The sequence below is a fragment of the Eschrichtius robustus genome, chromosome 2 (assembly GCF_028021215.1).
Source record: "Eschrichtius robustus isolate mEscRob2 chromosome 2, mEscRob2.pri, whole genome shotgun sequence".
Classification (NCBI taxonomy): Eukaryota; Metazoa; Chordata; class Mammalia; order Artiodactyla; family Eschrichtiidae; genus Eschrichtius; species Eschrichtius robustus.
The window spans coordinates 133582195-133601138 of NC_090825.1; the positions used below are offsets into that span (position 1 = coordinate 133582195).

The following is an 18944-nucleotide window of genomic DNA, read 5'->3' on the forward strand; positions in this document are numbered from 1 at the left end:
GCAGTACCAGGGTCCACTCATCATCCTTCAGTTTCATTGTACACTTAACCAGTATTAGTTAACATTCACAGAGCATTTATTATGCGCTCTACATGCAGCATCTCTTCATTCTTTGGACAATTCTGTGAGGTAGGCAACCATTTCTATATCTCAGATGAGAATGTAAAGAGCCAGAGAAGCTGAATGGTTGGAGCCCACCTAGGCTAAACCCCAGTGGCACTCAGCATGAGAGCAAACTAGGGCATTCCTTGCCCTCTCCCCACTGCTTCCCGCCAGCGCAAGCTAGGAGTAGAGCGCAGTTCCAGAGAGCAGAGAAACATCTGGGGAGCTTGTTAAGATGCCGGTCCCGGGCTCCACCCCCAGGGAATCCGCACCACTAGGAAACACCCAAAGCGATAATGATATAGATGGGGGAAACACTGCGTTAGAGCAAATTAACCTCTTCCCCAAACGCTGATGCGCTGCGAGGACCCGCCTGGTCGCAGCCGCTCGCCACACCCCCGGAGGCGCAGAGCGCGGGCAGATGCTGCCCCCCGGCGGCCGCGCCGGCGCAGTGAGACCCGCGTTGCGGCTGCGCAGTGCCGCCCTCTGGCGGCCCCGCTCCTTCTTCCCATCGGCCTCGGCTTGCGGGCCTTTCAAACATGGAGGAGCGGGAGAGGGGGGCGAGGTCGGCTCGTGCCGGCAGCCCTGCGCGCCCGCCCAGCCCGCGGCTGGATGTCAGCTCTGACAGCTTCGACCCACTGCTGGCTCTGTACGCGCCTCGCCTGCCTCCCATCCCCTACCCCAACGCGCCCTGCTTCAACAACCTGGCCGAGTACGAGAGCTTCCTCAGGACCGGGTGCCGGGGCGGCGGGCGCGGACGGGCGCGGGGCGCGGCCGCGGGCTCTGGGGGCCCCGCTACCGCCGCCGCCGGCCCCTTGGGCAGGACCCGCCGCCGCCCGGACATCCCCGCCCCGGACCCCGAGCGCATCCAGCGCCTCCGCCGCCTCATGGTGGCCAAGGAGGAAGGGGACGGGGCCGCCGGGGCGCGGCGGCGGGGTCCGGGTCGGAGCAGGAAGGCGCCGCGCAACGTGCTCACGAGAATGCCCTGTGAGTCCGGCGGGCGGGGCTGGGGCCGGGCCGGCTGTCGGGAAGGCGGCGGCCCTGGAGGCGTTTGCGGGGTGATAGCGGCTTGGCGCGGGGCTACGTGTATCGGGGGAGGGTCTTGGTGAAGGTTGAAGAGATAATCAGCGACCGTGGGGAGGGTCAGCTTGAGGAGTGAGGAAGGGTCTGCTTGAGCTGCGGGGGAAGAGTGGTAAGGCTGTAGAGGTAATAAATAGCCATGGGGAGTGTCTGCTTGGATAACGTGCGTAGAGGTGATGGGGTCCACGGAACTGCCTACAGAGGTGATGAGGAGCCTGCAGAAGGGATCTGCAGGAGTGATGGGGGGTCTGGAGAGGTGGTGGGCCTGGAAACGGGACATCACAGGGAGGGTTTGCAGAGGTGTTGAGGTCTTGGGACCACGCACGGTGGGGGGAGGGAGGGCACAGCCAATATTAGGGGAAGGGAGAGTGTTTGGTCATTGAGATTTGGGGATATTGGGATGCAGTGTGAGGAAATCTGTTCAGGTAGCACAAGAGACATAACCGCATAACCCCTGCACATTAAGTGACAGCTCGTTCTCAGTGCTGTAAGCAGGAGAAGGGCTGCAGGGTGTTGATATACATATGTTCACATTAGCAAGTCACAAGTCCTGGAATGCAGCAGGCACAAAATGCCAGTAAAGCACAGACACTATTTTACAGCCACTCTGCCAGGCTAAGTGCAGGACTGTGTCTGTCAGACTCATACTACCATATGCACAGGTTATTTTATGTTCTGAAGGTGTAAATGGCACAAGGGAATTTCTTGCAGCCTCCTAATAGATCCTTAGAGTAAAGCTGTAAACAGCAGAGGTTGCTAATGTGTGTTAGGTCTTGTATAAATGGAATAAAAACAGCCCAGGGTTATATCTTTGTCATCTGGCAAGCAGTTCTGACATCTGCCCCATGAACACAATGACCTACTTAGCCATTCAGAGCATCTGTATCCTCATAGCTACATCTTGGCATTATTAAATCACTGCCTTTGGAATGGAGGGTTGTGCTAAGCAAAGGAATATTTTGTTTCATTTCTAGAAATGTGTTTGTTAAGAGAGAAACATTCTGGAAAGCTGAGTGCTGTTAGGGGTGCCTTTGTCGGATGATTTACTATGCCAGAGCATCCCTGCCTAAGCTAGGGTTTACTCCAGTTTGCTTGCCCAGCAGTGGCACAAAGATAGATTATGCATGTTCCTAAATTAAGAGCAGTTTGGGGGACCTTATTTTGCCCATACTTTTTGCCACTATCAGATCTTTGAAATGCACTCCAAGTCTCAGATTGTAACATTTATTTCCATTTTGCCAATCATTGCTTTGCTTCCAAGATTTTCAAGAGAAAAGAAATATTTCTATGTGGTGGGTGGTTTTGCCTTTACCTGTGGAGCACTTTGCTGTATTATTGGTATGAAAGTGTGTGAAAGCCAACTTTATTGACTTCCCATGATAAATATATGCCTGGAATCAAAGTCTCAGAATGTGCCCTCGGCACTGAAAATTTTAACCCCACCACTGGAAACACTTGGGTGTACATGGTAAAGATGAGTAGATAGCACAAAGAGTTGATGACCTTCAGAAAGCAAAAAAAGTACAGAAGCATGGGTGAGGATTAGATTTTTTCAAGAAATAGTTCATGTATGAGGTCAGCTTTAGGTCTTGAAGTTAAGGAAGGGCATGGTTGAAGATAACAGCAATTATTTAAAAATCAGACTATTGAGGTGTAACTTACACATAGCAAAATTCACTCTTTTAAAGTGAGTTTTGACAAGTGTATGGTCGTGAAATCACCACCACAATCAAGATACAGAACAGATCCGCACCAAAAAGTTTCCTCATGCCCCTTTGTAAGTCAGGTGGTAACTTTATTGTTGTTAATTATAGCTACTATTATTGAGCCAGTATGTGCTATACACAGTGTTAAGCCCTTTAGTTGCATTGCATCTCATTTTACCCTTGGATACACTTTTATAGATGAGGAAACTGACGCTTATTGAGTTCAACTACTTGCCTAGCATCACGAAACTAGTCAGTTTGCCTCTGATCCTGGGTTGTCCCAGTCCAGGGGCTATATGCTTAACCATTATGCTAGTCTCAGGAGAGGAAGAGTACATTCTAATGTTTCCTTGCTTGCTTTTTTTTTTGGTGGGTGGAGGGTGCTGCGTATGTGGTTTGTGTCCAGATCAATGAGAACTGAATTCGGGTCCAGAAAGGGATTGGTAGCCAGAATGTTTTGAAGACCAGTCAAAGAGTTTTTCTTTGACTTTGTTATGAGAGAGAGTGGGAACCATGGTGTATATTCTTAAGCGAAAGGCTTTGTAGGGCAAATGTTTCTAATTGCTGAGTTTCTAGTAGTAAAATGTGTTTGGGGAGGTAGAGTAGAGCACAGGCTCAGGGGCTTGACTGCCTAGGTTTGAATACTTGCTCCTCCACTTTCCAGCTGTTTTACTTTAAGCAAGTTACTTAAACTCTTTGGGGCCTCAGTTTCCTCATAAGTGAAGTGAGGACAATAATAGAATCTAGTTGTGAAGTTTAAATTAGTTAACACATTTAAAGGTTTACAATTGTAATGTTGCCTAGCATGTAGGGAAATTCTCAGTGAGTATTAAATGTCACTGTTTTTATTGTTGTAGATTGTTGTTGTGGTTATTATTAGACTGTCATAATTAAAAGCCCCAGGTCAGAATGTATATAACCTGCCAGTTTTGACTGTTGGCTCAGCTGTTTGCTAGGTAAGGAACTTTGAACAAATTATTTAAACCTGTTTGAGTTGTGAGGCTTAAATAGTGTGTATAGAGTTAAACTTACCGTAGGGCCTGGCCCATACTGAGGGCTCAGTAAGTGGTGATAATGTTGGTGACAGTGGTGACGACGCTGTTGCTGATGTGGAGGAGGGGAGCTAGGAGAGTCTTGAAGTGAACCAATCATCTGATGAGGCGCTGGACTGTATTGTTGGTTGTGGAAAGACAAAAGAAAGGGCAGGTCTTAGTTATTGAGAATCTATTGTTTGGACTTAGTATTGGCTACAAGCAGGGAAAAGAAAGAGTGGGGTTAAAAATGACCTGGATTTGGAAGGGTGTGGCCCAAGAGCAATGGCAATGGAGAGTGGGATTTGGAAGAATAACTTTTTCAGAGATAAGGCATATGTGTATGTGTATATGTGTGTGTGTGTGTGTGTGTGTGTGTGTGTATGTATCTATATGTGTATGTGTATATGTGTGTGTGTGTGTGTGTGTATGTATCTATATGTGTATGTGTATATGTGTGTGTGTGTGTGTGTGTGTGTGTATCTAGAAGCCTGGCTCATATCCATTTGGAGTTTGTCACAAGTACTGCTGGAAAGAGATTCAGAATGTGCCTTCTGATTCAGAATGTGAAGTTCATTTTTGTCTTGGCGTTTTGCTCTGATAGGTGGTGCTAGTGTTGTATTTTTGATCACATAAGGAGAGAAATACTCCCTGGAATTACACCTTATTAAATCTTTGGAAGAAAAAATAATCAAAAGAAAAGTACAGATGTGAGGGTGGAAAACCTGAGTTTGCCATTTAATCTTATAAGAATCTTATAATCTTATAAGAATAAGAATAAGAATCTTATAATCTTATAACAATAAGAGACGGTTGTTAAGATACATGCCTGTCCTTTCTTTCTGATTTGGGGGTGCATGGGGAGAAAAGGGTGCCCCTATTTTCTTTCAAGTTAGAAAAAGAGTGGTCTTTCCACCCTTTGTGGAACATATACATGTATGGTGAGAAAGGGGAGTGAATGTGTATAGGTAAACGGAGTAATCCAGGCATTGTGATCAGTTTCTAAGAAATTGAATTATAAAGGCTTGTTCCTTACATGACTCTAGAAGTTAACTAGTCTAACCCCATTTTATGAATGAGGAAATTTGGGCTTATAGAGAAAAAGTTGCTCGCCAAGTTCACACAACTAGTTATAATGACCTAAAAGTTGTTTACAATGCTTGATTTGACACTGTCTATAACACATATCCAGATATATGTACATACATCCTTATATGTCAAAGGTTCAAAGAATTTTAAAAGATGACTAGAGGAGGGATTGGTGATGAAGATCAGACCAAGGTTCTCATGTTCCTTTCCAAGGCCACTGTTTTCTGTCACTCTGCCTCCAACTGTGCCTTCTTGCTGAACCCTCAATCTGACAAGCTCCTACTTCTCATTTGCTAAGTCACTTAATCCAAGCATATCTTCTTTTGTTAATTTATCACTGCCATCATTTATAAGCCAATCCATGAGTGAGGGGTAAGGAGGTTAAGAGTAGCCACCTTAGTTATCCAAGTTGAAGTGCAAGACTTTTGTTCTCTTTTATGTCACTAGAAACAAAACAGATTTTCTGTTTGTTTACTATCAATGACAGTAACTTCCAAAGAATTGTGCCTTGCAAACTTGGGGGGAAGGATGAGACTGTGTATGTGTGAGTGTGAATGTGACTGTGAGAGAAAGTGTGTGTGCGTGCACGTGTACTCGCACAGTTTTCTTTAGGGAGGTTTTATGTCGTATAGCCAGCATATTTTGAAGGCTAAGTTAACATGAAATAATAAAAATAAAATTCAGCCTTGCTCCCAAGCTCTGAAAAAAGGAGTCCATCATAGTAAAAGCTGCAGTTTATAATCCCAGCATTCCTCCCATGAGTTGTCATACTGCTCTTTTTATATGATGCTTATCAGCAATGTCATAAGAGTCAGATGCTCAGCAGGTGCCTTTACACCAGCAAGGCTTGGAATACAACCAGGCCTCTTCCTCCTAGTGTGAAGATGATATACACTGAAACACTAGTGGCCCCAGAGAGCTCGTGCATGAAGTAGCTCAGACTGGGGAGGCCAAAAGGCCATTCTTTCTTAGACGATTGCATGTGTTTCAGGGCAAATGAGTTACATGGTTCATTTCCTTTAAACCTATGACGAGGGTTTTTGTTCTTTGGAAGGCTCAAGCTGGATATGTGGTTCATGAGATTTATCCTGTTAAACGTTGTCTTAACAGGGCATAGAACTGAGAAGAATCTAGCTGCTGATGCGCACATTTAATATAGTATTTCTTTTTTGCCCAAAAAGTTTTAAAATGATGGTGCCTCTTAGAATCAGTGACATCATAGAAATAGGGTAGAGAGGTAGTGAAACATCTGGATGGTAGCCATACAGCTGGTTTATCCATGTTCCAGGGAATCTTGTTTCTGTTCAGTGTGTGTTGCCTACGCTAGCCATTTTGCCCACTGGGCCTTCCTGCTCCTGTGGTGTGGTTGGCACTACACCATGTTGCCTTGTGTTTCTGGAGATGGTTGGGTGGTCTTGGTTGTTAATTCTGGGAATGAGAGCAGGTGTTCATGCTGTGCTGACTGTTCTTCTTGTTTCAGTGCACGAAGGCAGCCCTCTGGGTGAACTCCATCGTTGTATCCGGGAGGGGGTGAAGGTGAATGTTCACATCCGCACTTTCAAGGGACTTCGGGGCGTCTGTACGGGCTTCCTTGTTGCATTTGACAAGTTCTGGAATATGGTAATTAAACCTTTCTCAAGGGGCTGGAGCACCTTCTAGGGATTAAATTTTTCATATATCTCAAGGACCTTATTCAGCAAAACCTCCAGAATAACTTCCCAGAGGAGCTAGAATCTTTGCACTCTCTTGGGCAACAACAAAAAAGTTCTTTTTATTGCTTTTCCCAAAGGCAGAGGCTTTCACCTGGGGTGATTTTGCCCATTCCTCCGTCCCAGGGACATTTGGCAATGTCATTTGTTTTGATTGTCACGACTGTGGGATGGAGTACTACTGGCATCTAGTGGGTAGAGGCCAGGGCTGCTGCTGCACATCCAACAGTACACAAAACACCGCCCCCTCGCCGCCCAACACAAAGAATTATCTGGTCCAAAATGTTATTAGTGCCAGGGTTGAGAAATCTAGCCTTAAGGAATAATTACTTATTTCATCTTTCAGTAATTTTATGTTGATTTCCTACCAACTATTTTTCATTCATTTAAAAATATTTGCTGACTTCCCACTTTGGCTGGGCACAGTGCTAGGTACAGAAATTTCAGAAAGGAACTCTTACTCTACAGCTTTCGGAAAGATAGATGTGGATAGAGGGGAAGCAGACATATTAATAAGCCAGACACTTTGCATAGTGTTTCCTTGTGAAGGAGTGTACCACGTGCCCTCAGTCTTCTAGAGGCTTACTGTCTATTTACTAAACCTTTGTAGGAGAGAAGGGATATATTGTAGCACAACTATAATATGAGGCAGTTAAAATAACTTTGATAATAATAATAGTTGCTAATACTTATTAAGCACTTGCTATGTGCCAGATACTGTACTAAGGGCTTTATATATAATATCTCAATGAATGAGTTGTAGGTCTATCACTGTTTTATTTCACAAATGAAGAAATTGAGGCTAGCGATTTTGGAAGATTGGTCCCAGATCACACTGTTGGTAGGTGAAAGGACCATGACTTTATCCTTTCTGGCTTCGGAGACCATGTTTTAAGCTGTATGGAATCAGAAAACCTGGATTTGCATCCTAGCTTCACCATTTGGTAGCTGTGTGACTCTAGGCCAAGTAATTTCTCTGAGCCTCAGTTTTCTCATCTCTAAAATGTAGGGAAAATATTTTATTATAATTTTACCTTTGAAGGAAAAGATTTAAAAGAATATATTTGATAACAGTGGTGGTAATCATAATACTGTCAGCTTATATTTGTAGGGTGATTCACACTTTTCAAAGTAATTTCTCACACCTGATCTGATTTGATCCTAACAGCTGTCCTGTGAGGTTGATCTCTCCACAACAAGAATTCACCAGCAATTCTATGTGTTACCCTGGTTAATCTCTATTAATTGCTGTCATAAGACATACAGACTGAAAAGGGAAAAGCAGCAGTAGAGTAGTGTTTCTTAACGTGTGGTCTGAGGCTGTCCTGCATCAGAATCATCGGGTTTTTGGTTAAAATAGAAAGTTCCTGGGCTTCACCCCAGGATGAAGAATCTCTAGGAGGATAGCCTTAGATTTATATTTTAATAAACGTCCTAGATATTCATGCTCCCTGAAATTTATGAACCTCTACCCTGCGTTGGTAAAGGCACCTTACCATAGGGGAAACCCATCTTATATGGTCATAGCCGCTTGGAATTCCTGTTCAGAGGGTGCCATGTATTACCATTTGTTTCTGCCCAAGAGCTGAGTCACCTGTTAAGGTTAGTTCTGCTATAATTAGATGTTATTCTGCCTTTTAAATTTTTTCCTGAAAGCTATAAAAATAATATTTGAATGCTACCTTATTTTCCCCCCTTTGGTCTGTTTTTCTCTAGGCACTTACTGATGTGGATGAGACCTACCGAAAACCTGTTCTAGGCAAAGCATATGAACGGGATTCTTCATTGACTCTCACTAGGGTAGGCAGTTTCCCCTGACTTTCTGAGTACCCAACATGCTTTCAAGCTTAGGAATTAAGATCACTGAGCCCAGGGACCAGGGTTTCCAAGTGGAAAAGCCCTATTGCTATCAACCAGGTGTGCCTGGACCACGGTCTTCATTAGTCTCTTCCCATGCATCCAGCGAATCAAAAATGAGTCCATGCTTCTTACTTGCATATTGTTTGAACAACAAGTTACCTCTTATAAGGTTTGAAAGTCTTTCAGTTTTATACCATAGAAAAAGCGGGTGCCTTTTCTCTTGACATATTTATTGATTTATCTGAGTTATGGCTAGAAATAGAAAATTCGTTACTAACTTTTTAAAAATTGCAAAACAAGCAGTCCACAGAGCTTGATAAAGGAATCTAGTCTTTCTTCTACATATTGAAAGAGGGATGTTGAAAGCTACAGAGAAGGCTAATACTTGTCATTGCTTTCCTTATAGCTCTTTGATCGACTAAAACTGCAGGATTCCTCCAAGAAGGAAACAGATTCCAAGTCTGCAGTTGAAGACTCCACTCTGTCCAGATACTCCCAGACATCCACCTGGAAGGTGGCTTCAGTGTGGGGAAGAGGAGACACTGACCGGGGTTCACGCAGGCGTTCCCGCTCCGTCCCTTCTTCCCTGCAGGCATCGGCAAGGGAGGAGTCCAGGTCAGAGCTGTCAGGGAGGACTACACAGACAGAGGGGTCGAGTGCGGGAGGTACCTTTTCCAGGGCCACCACCCTTTCCAGGGGCCAGCCCCGTAAGAAAAAGCGAAAGCCCAAAGTGGATTACCAGCAGGTATTCACTCGACACATAAATCAGATTTTCATTCGAGGCGAGAATGTCCTGCTGGTTCATCTTGCACAGTGACCAGCTCGGCCTCACTTGAGCTTTGGTTTTTAGAAATAAAATGCATGAATCGCTGCTATGCTATATCCTAGTATCCCAGTGAAGCTATGAGTTGGAATGATTCCCTCTGGTCTGGCATGTGCAGAGCATAGAGCCAGGCTTGGGCCCTCTGGGAGATGAGGTCCCTGAAGGGGAAACAGGCCTTGAGAGGGTGGGTGGATGTTTGCATTAATATCAAAGGCAAAAGCTGTACAGAGGTACATGCATCTTATTTGGTATCGTGGTCTACTTCAGACACTCAAACCAAATACTAGATTTGAATTAGGGAGCATGGTATGAATTGAATTCACACCACAGACACTATAGCACGGTGAAGGAAAGAACCACCTCAAAAAGAATGATCCCATTTCTAAAAGCTAGTGCCCTGAGTACTCATAAATTTGTTTCTAAGAGTAACAGTATAAATCACTCTGAGCCCTGAAGCCACATCTTGTAACTGACCTTTGAATTTTGCTCTACACCATTCTCTCTTGATCAAGAAATGTAATTTGTTATCTTTTAATATCTATAAGATATAAGAAGGCCACCAATTTATGTAAGAGTGAAATTTGGGTAGGTGGTATGCTCAAAGCATCTAGCAATGAATGCTGTGTTTTTATCCCTCTCCACTTTATGGAAAGAAATATGGGACCTTGTTTTTGGTCTTCCTCTTGCCAGAGGTAGCTTCTGCAGATGGTATACCAGATGGGACTATAAGAGGCTCTTGTCCTTCTCTTTCACTTCTGTGGCATGGTGCTAGTGCATGTACCCTCTGTATTGCCCCTCTGTATATAGTGTGACCTGTCCTGTGAGCTTTATGTCAGGAGACTGTGACCTTCATGTCTGGCTTCAAAGAGTTCTGCATGGACTCAATAATATACACTCATCATGTGGCTGAGAGTACTCTTTCTAGGCAGGGCTGGCCCCTGTCTAGAGTATCTTTTAGGATGGTTTCCATGAAACAGGGGTGGAGTTTTATTCCCTTGTGTCAGGCCAAAGAGGTTCTCACGAAGTACAATGGTGGTGTCTGTAAGGGACACTTTACTCAGCCCGGCTTGAGTAACAGGAACACTAGACCACCTGCTCCTACTTCTGCTTGAACCATATGCTTTTCCAATCACCAGTGCAAAATAGGCTATATCTTGACACAGACTGTTAGGCAATGTTGACCTTTTGTTTTGTTAGTTTATACATTATTTGGTTTTATTTTAGATAACTTAGGTTCAAAGTGAGAATGATAAATAGCTAACTAGTTAAAACGTTTGAAAAGAAAAACTTCCTCTGCTGTATTTGTCGTGTTACTTAACTAAGCCTTATGCGAAGCGGGTGAATCAAGTTCAAGGAGCTGGGGCTCTGGCTCATCATGTAGTGAGAGGAGAGCAGACTAACCCCTCTGTGCCTCAGTTTTTTCCCACCAGACACCTACCTCACAGGGGCACTGAGTAAAAGAATTTGGGCAAGGCATTTTAAAGTCTTTTAACACGTGTAAGTGCCATGAGTGATTTTTACTCACCCTGTTTCATAGCTTGGTAAAAGTCCAGTGTTTCATGAGCAAGGTAGGTGCTATATAATATCAGAGAGTAATCTCCATAGGTGTCACAGTTATGATCTTGTTATCATCAAAAAGCAGTGATATCTTCAGGAACTGTTTTCCATGTTCCGTTCCTTCCTCCTAAGGGACAATGGAAGTGCTCAGAAGAGTATCTTCAGTAAAAGAAGAGGGGTATTTCCTTGCTGCCCCCTCCCCCGCATCCCAGCCCCCACCCTCTTCTGGTCACGATGAGAGGGAATTCCGCTGCACTTTCTGAGGGGTTTATATGGCAGCACCGAAGGAAGGATGCGCACCTAAAAACAACGCATCCCCAAAGGGGCATCTGTGGAAGTTGTTTTGTTTTGTTTATTTGATTTTGTTTCAAAATGCATTTTAAATATACTCTTTAGAGCCAGATTAGGTGCACTAAACATTTAGAGAAGTTCTAGGTTACAAACGCTCGTGAACAATTATCTTTGGAATCTGCCAGTCTAAATCTCTTCTAAACAGTATGTCTAAAATCTCAGTTCCCCAATTAGTAGTTGTCTTGTTTAATCATCAGGCACCCCTGCCTCTACCTCTTTACCAGTCCTCCCTGTTTGACAGTCGCCATCTGTCTGTCCTCTTGTCCCTCAGCTAGAAGCTGTAATGGTTACTATATTTTCCCAATAAAGTGGAAATTTGGAATCAAAAGGAATATAATCAACTTCCATTCATTGTAGTGCCTGATTAAATCTAACCTGATTTATTTTAAACACATGCTCGTTTTCTAGTTTGCATTTAATTTTCATGTACCCATATAAGGATTGATTTACTGCTTTTCAGCCCAACTTTCCAATTCTGGATCTGAAAATTATTTTAAAACTGTGTGTCATCTGTCTTATGTGCCCATATACCCCCATTTATTTGTTTGGTTTGGACAGTGATTCTGGAATGAATATTATCTAGTAAATGTGCTGTTGTGTACAAAGCATGATAACCATATTTTTAGAGAAGTAAATTTTTTAAATTATTGCTTTTTCTTTATTATTGGAGTAATTGTTCAAAAGGAATGAAAAATATGCCCTAAAAATGTATATGCTGCTCAAAAATGTGATCATCTAGGACATTTTAAGTAAGTTGCTATGGAAATAGCTGAAGTCTTCCTCAGAAGAAGGCAAGAAAAGAAAAGGGGAAAGTAGCAGCCAGAATGGTAGATTTCTGGAGGCCCCCCATCAACTCGTCGAGGGGGTCCTAAGCAGCCCAAATACAGCAAAACTGGCTTCTGGTATTCTCTAGGGATTGGGGCTTGAGACACTAGTACTTATTTTTGAACATTCAACTTTGATTCTTCAAAAAAAAAAGTAATCTCTAGACAGGGCAGTGTGTTTTCAGGGCAGTTCACAGGGCAGACCTACCTGTACACTTGTTGAGGTCTTCTCAGGAGTATCCAGCTTTGTTAGGAAGTAACAAGGGATCAAGAAATGGAAGGTGTGGCTTCACCCCCAGAACGATTTCATGAGCCATTCTTTGTACACAGAGATGGTTCTACTGCTTCACCACTAGGAGAGACTGTATTTTAGGTTGTTTGTGCTAGTATTTGGGAAGTATTTCTGCTTCCTCTCAGAGACCATTTATGACAGGTGGGCCATTTGTGCGATGGTTAGCTGGAGTTATCAGTGTCTAAGGCAGGTGGCCTTGGACTAGTTGGTTCCTTGCTCTCCGTGCATGGTGCGTGTCAAGTCAGAAAGCCTAGAAACCATTAGCATTAAAGTCTAGGTGCATAGGAATCCTTGCTAGAGTCGTTAGCGAATGAAGAAGGGCTTTACCTATCCTCATGGTGAAATAGGCCAGGAGTACTTTTAGAGATTGTCAGGCCATGAGCTATGAGCTGCCCTTCATCCTCAGAAGCCTTACAGAAACCTAGATGTACTGCTTCTATCCCTTGAGAAAAAATGGAAACCTAACTTGATGTAGAGTGGATATTTGTATTTCTGTTTGTACTGTTTCCATAGCAGCTGACATGGACAAAACCATGAAATAGAATCTGTCCTGTAAATTACTTCTTTAAATTTCTCTTAATTTTTCCTTTAGGAAAACATTAAAATTATTCAAAGACAGCTAGCTGTCACTGGTGCTGCCCCAAAGCTTTCTAAGCCTTTGTGTATTTTTTATGAAAGAAATGGTTGCTGAGGGAAGGTAAAGATTCACCTAAGAGTATCATGGTATAAATGTAATGGTTTCCAGATGTTTTAAGTTTCCTTTTCCTGAGCCAGATATAGAATGCAGTCGACCCCTTTTCAGTAGCTTCTGTTCATCAGCCTGTGTTCTTCTGGGCAATAACTCCCAGAAGGCTTTTCTTAGTGATTGTAAAGAAAGAAAATCCCACCTAGGCCTGTGTGGCAAAGGTGAGTGGTCTGTCATGACTTTCTGGCAAATTGAGTTGATGGATTGAAGATAAGCCTTTGGGGTTCCTGTCACAGTTTTCTGGGCTCTGAGGAAGGGTTGGGCCTCCTTTACTGTCAGTGTTTCGAGTATTTTTCAAATGTTTGTAAGTTCTCTTGCACTCCTCTAATAAAAATGAAAGCTCTCTGTCAAGAAATGGCTTTGGATGGTTTGGAGATCTGGGGGGGGTGGGGGGGAAGAAGTATACCTGATACCTTCAGTTGGTCTTATTTATTTAGAATAAAGAGTAGTTTGATAAGCTACCAGAGTTAGTGCTTCTTTAAAAACATTCTCTGAAGAGATAGGAACTGTCCCTCAGGAAAGCCGTAAAAGCTATTCCCAGTACACTGCAATTGATTTTGATTTTTAGTCCTTCCGAGCAAATGTCTGATGTTATGTCTGATGTTATGTTTTTAGAGCTGTCGGCGGGGGGGATGTGTTCTAAAAAAATTTAAGGGTGTATTGAAACAATGATTGTCTGGCTGAATTATGTGTGAGCTAAGTTCTAGGGCAGCTGTCCAGTTCTTTTTCTGTTGTCCTGACAGCAAAGCAGATAGTAAGCGATGTCTTGAAAAGTGATTTGCTTATTTCATACTGACATCTAAAGGCATTAGCCTTCTGTTTGGCAACCCTGGGGATACCCCTCTGCACCGTGACTTATTAATGTTTTTTAGACAAGGCTAAACCTGGATGACTCTATGTATTTATAGTTTCACTGTTCATATACCAGCTGCTAAAAGAAAAAACATGACTCTTATTCTTGTCTTGAAATTACTCCTCATTGTTAAATTCACCTAAACCCTTCCTCCCAGGGAGGGTTTAGGTGGGTTGCTGCTAGTAACGTCAGCTTGCAGTGTTCTTCTGCTTTAGGTATTTGTCATATGGGAGTCTGGAAACTGTAATAAATATGATTAATACAATATACTGGCTGCTTTGTGTCTGCTGATTGGAGAGGGGTGGGTGCAGAGAAGGAGGCAGGGGAGTCTATTACCAAGGGAAGACACTGATCTAGAAAGCTGAAACGTCTCAGGCTTTCTGCAGTCTCATTGTTGTAACCTTGTGCCTTCTCTTTACCGGAGCTCTCATACCTAGATCACTATCCTTGAGGTTGCTTTGTTGTTCCAAGTTTATTTGAAGTTCATGCTTAGAAAAGGAAATTGGCCCACGTTGTGAATTATCTCCTCTAAGCCCCAAGCAGTGTTAATTGCCCTGTGAATTTATTCTACCTAATAGCTCACTGGCATTAATCCACTCTCTTCACAACCTGCTGAGATCACCATTGACTCTGCTCACCTCGGAGGATTTTACCACGTCTGACTCGTTGATCCTCATATGCTTCCAGGAATATCTGAATTTGCCACCAGCTCCTCTGTGCACGTACAGGAAGTTGATCTGCAGAGATTTGCCACATTGATTACTTGATCTCCTCTGTGTGCTTCTAGCACTGAGTCACCTGAGTAAGGTGGAGAAACAAAAATGACGTTGATTCTTAGAGGGGGAAACCTCAAGTTAATTGTCAAGACCCAATTCCCTACTTTCAAGGAATACATTAAGTTGGGCGCAGCTGACATCAGGAAGTTTCTAACCACCACAGTGGAGGAAAGGGAGGCAAGACCCACGTGCTCCAGTTCTGGCCCTTGCTTGTTTGTTTTATATCTCAAAGGCTTGTGATTAAATGAAAATGTCCTCATTAGTCAAAATAAAGTCAGAAGAGTCCACTAGCTTGACATGTATAATGTACAGTGATGGTTAAACATTGGCAGGGAGTCGAGGCCAGTGGAATGAGATTCATCTTCTGTCACTTCTTTCCCTATGCTTCCTGGGTCAGGTGGTAGGGAAAAAACAAGTTCTTTTTTTGCCCGTCGCCATTCTCTCCTTGGACATAAGTGAAGCGCATTTCAATCTGCTCGCTTACCACTAGGTGGCAATGGTTTAAAGAGAACTGTTTAACTACAGAGTCCCAGGGGGACCTGAGTCTCCAGATCTCCAGGCACTGCTACAATTTACTGTTAAATGCTCACTAGTCCGGACTGAGATAATCAAGGAAAAACAAACTGTCGTCAACCCAAGTGGCAATATAAACATCTCTTACCACTACTGAATTTACATAATGTGAAGTTAAGGAAGCCTGACCGATGGCAATCAGCCAGCCAACGTGCCTGCAGAAGAGTGATGAAGAGAGAGGTGGCCCACTGTCCACTATATTAGGGTGTCTGTTGCTGTTCTCACATTGCGGGCTCCTCATTTCTTCTCAGAATACTGTCAACTCCGCCTGGCCTCTTCCCACTGGGTAGGAAATTACTCCAGGAAAACTGTCTTGATACCCTTATTTCTTAGCCGCTGTCTCGCTTTTGGAAACAATTCAGTTTCCTCCAGTGTTGATGCCTGAGAGCCCATTTATGAGAGAGGTTGCAGTTCTCTCACAATTCTATGACCAGAATTAAGCCTCCACTCCAAGGCTGCAAGCAAGAAAAATTTCTAATAGACACAGAAAAGTATGTTGTTTTAGGCTGGGCACTGGGGGCAGGAGGGGTGGGTGGGCAGTGCTGGTAAGTCTTCTAAGCGCTTCACATCAAGGCCTTCAAAAGACCTTCCCCTCTCTATGTCAAGGAATAATTTCCCAGCAGCCTATGGTGAAGAGGAATGCAGTATGTGAAATAGCTAGACTCTGGTCTTCAAATGAACAACTAAAAATAAGATGATAATAAAGAGTTTTATTTCATGCCTTTTTGGACCATGACAACTTGCACCACATTTCACTCAGTTGCGCTCCGTGAGGGGGCAGAGGACAGAGCATGCAATAAGAAGTACTGTCATTCCTGAGCATTAGAGCCCTGTGTGCCAAGTGTATTACACACATTGCCTTGTTCCGATACAGCAACTGTGAGGGGAAGATTTTATCCCCAGTATATATGTGAGGGAACTGAAACAGGTTAAATAAATTACCAACATCTCTCCTGCTAATAAATGGCAAATTTGGGACTCTGTCTCTATCTATCTGACTCTTAAGTTGATTGTTAGCCAGTTGCACCTTAAAAATATCAAATTTCTCAGGCATTGAGTAGGAAGCTTTGAGGACAAGCTGAGTCATCCCCTTAGACTAATCAGAAAACAGAGGGCTGAGTTAAACTAGGGCTTTTGTTTTATGCCAAGTGTCTCTAGTTCCTTTTGCCCTGATCTTCGGCTGGAAATTGACACGCACATGGGCCTTCATGGCTCCCAGAAAGGACCGTGGCAGTGGGCAGCCCCAGGGCAGTGGGCCAGCTGTGGCTCTGGTAAGAGTGGCTGCCAAGTGAGGGCCACTTGGTATTTCATTTCACCCACCAGTTAGTTTGGCCCTGGAAGGGGTATCGATCCAATAGTCTTGTTAAAAAAGCAGGTGGAGTGGCTAGTGGGCTTTCCCAGGTCTTCAGAATGCATGTAGAAAGCCTGCCATCCCTTTCTTTCCAGTGTTCTCCAACACCTGGGAAGAATGCTTTCCCTAGGCCTTGACTTCTTAATCTTATTATTCATCTTATTAAAAAAAAAAACTCTTCTCAAGGCTACACTATGGATGTGCTAAAGCAACAGAAAAATAAAGATTACCTGAAGGCCTACAGTCTTTCCCCTGAGACCTAAAAGGGGGCACAAGCAGAAAGGTTTGGCAAGCTGTCTGTCTGGTAATATTTCCCTTCAACTTGGTGAAGTATGAATTTCCAGAATATGGCAATCCTAGGAGGAGCCCCTATCTTAGATGCTTACTAGTGACTTCTGAGCCTCAGTTTCCTGATCTCTGAAATAGGGATAATACCAACTACCTTATAGGGTTGGTGACAGGAAGTGCTCAGCCCAGACAGCAAGCACTTACTGTCATTTATGCTATGATAAGCTTGCTGTGTGGTGCTCAGCTGCTTTCTTCACTTCCCTGTGCTTGCATTTCATGTCCTGAGGCCGGGCCTGACAAACAAATGGACACAGCAGAATGTTGTTGTCATCCTTTTTTTCTAGCACACAGATGTTTGAAAGATTGTCCCCAGGCTTCCTGAGTTCTCCGTGCCTCCTCAGTTGGTTCTCCCTAGGTTAAAACTTCAGCATGTCATCAACTTCTTCACTGCTGGGAGAGCTATGTGCTCCCCCAGGAACGACATTAGGCTCCACGGGACATTCATTAGTTGGGGTTACGAGAGGACCACAGGGCACTGGAATGGTAATTTCCTACATGGGACCCCAGTGACCCAGAGCGAGCTAGCTCAGCTGGTCTGAGCATGTGGCTAATGAGGGAAGGGTCATGGTTTCACTCCTGCGTGGGCCAATTAGTGTCACGTGGAAAAGCACGCTCCTGGGGCATCAGGCAGCAGCTTTACATGTGTATGGCACTGGTCTCCAGGATGAATGTGTGGCCATCATCGCTATCAGAAACCCAACCCAAAGCCTACATCTTCCTTCTTATTATTACCTAGCCCATGGTTTCCAAGACTTGGGTCATTTGCAGAGCATCTCCATGATTTTTGCCTTATCCCAAGTAGACCACTGCATTTTTATTTATTTGATATGTTTTATACATTGACTCACTTTTTAGCTAACACTTAAAAAGAAGCTATGCATCACTACCATCAGTGCAAAATAGGGAAATTTGCCTTAAATTGAAAGTACACGTGAAAATAAATAGGCAACTATTGAATTTAAAATGTTTATCTTCAGACTATAGGCAAAGACCTCCTGAGCCACAAGTGATCAGCGTCCTCCTGTGTGTTATGAAATGCATGGATATAAGCTGCATGTGTTACATAATACACACTATGTTCTGTAATAAAATGGTCACATCAGCAAAAACAATATTCTAAAGCAGTTGCTTCCATGGGAGAAGTTGGAATCAGTGACTAGGGAGTTTCACACTTGAAGTGATGAAATTATTCTTGCAAGAATTTCAACACGAAAGGTCTTTCTAATAGCCATAAATGTGTAGCTATAAAACCTATAGTCTGAACAAATCTGGGGTTTAATTTACATCCAGCTCTTTCTCAGAAGTCATGGCTTTTGTTCACACTCTCCATTGGTACTGTCATTAACACTGTGCTTCTTACACATCCTTATCATTATCGCCCATTTTATGATAAAGCACAAACGTGTAAAGCAGATGTGTTGACCGCACATCTTTGTTCCCCTCCAGTCATGAGCCAATGCACTCTAATCTCCCCAGTTGGCCGGTTCCTTATGGAGATCAAGATATAACCGTTAGTGGTGTTGGTAATAAAAATGTATTCCTTAATTAATTGAACATGTTACATCCAGTCCAGTTATGAAAATGTGCACTGGAGGACAAATACACATAAAAAGACACACACAGAGACACACATGGGCCTCTTCAGGGTTGAGAGAGAGACTAGCCACTTCCATTATTTGAGGCTCACAATACATGAAAATAGTGAAGAAATGTCAAAGAGTCATAAATGTGGTGTATTTGTAAAATTCAGGCTGAATGACGTACAGCTTCCAATCCTCACTGTGTACCTGTGAGCGGGTGCATAGCCTCATTTGGAGGTAGAGCCACAGTCTGTATGTGAGGTCTTTGTGAATGTGAAGTCCAAAGGATCCTCT

At 43.5% G+C, this 18944-nt stretch overlaps 1 protein-coding gene across 1 annotated transcript; it reads left to right on the top strand.

The window, feature by feature from the left end:
- The first annotated feature begins 635 nt into the window (after window positions 1-635).
- On the top strand, window positions 636-13537 carry LSM11 (LSM11, U7 small nuclear RNA associated). The gene is made up of 4 exons (XM_068536289.1): window positions 636-1089; window positions 6489-6628; window positions 8434-8517; window positions 8984-13537. The coding sequence occupies exons 1-4, from the start codon at window positions 642-644 to the stop codon at window positions 9392-9394; spliced, it is 1083 nt and encodes a 360-aa protein (XP_068392390.1). The 5' UTR covers window positions 636-641; the 3' UTR covers window positions 9395-13537.
- Window positions 13538-18944: the final 5407 nt, after the last annotated feature.

Excerpts from the sequence above, each read along its gene's own strand:
- LSM11 (XM_068536289.1), top strand. The coding sequence starts at position 642 with ATGGAGGAGCGGGAGAGGGGGGCGAGGTCGGCTCGTGCCGGCAGCCCT. Across the intron at positions 1,090-6,488 it reads CGTGCTCACGAGAATGCCCT|TGCACGAAGGCAGCCCTCTG; the intron begins GTGAGTCCGGCG and ends TTCTTGTTTCAG. Across the intron at positions 6,629-8,433 it reads TTGACAAGTTCTGGAATATG|GCACTTACTGATGTGGATGA; the intron begins GTAATTAAACCT and ends GTTTTTCTCTAG.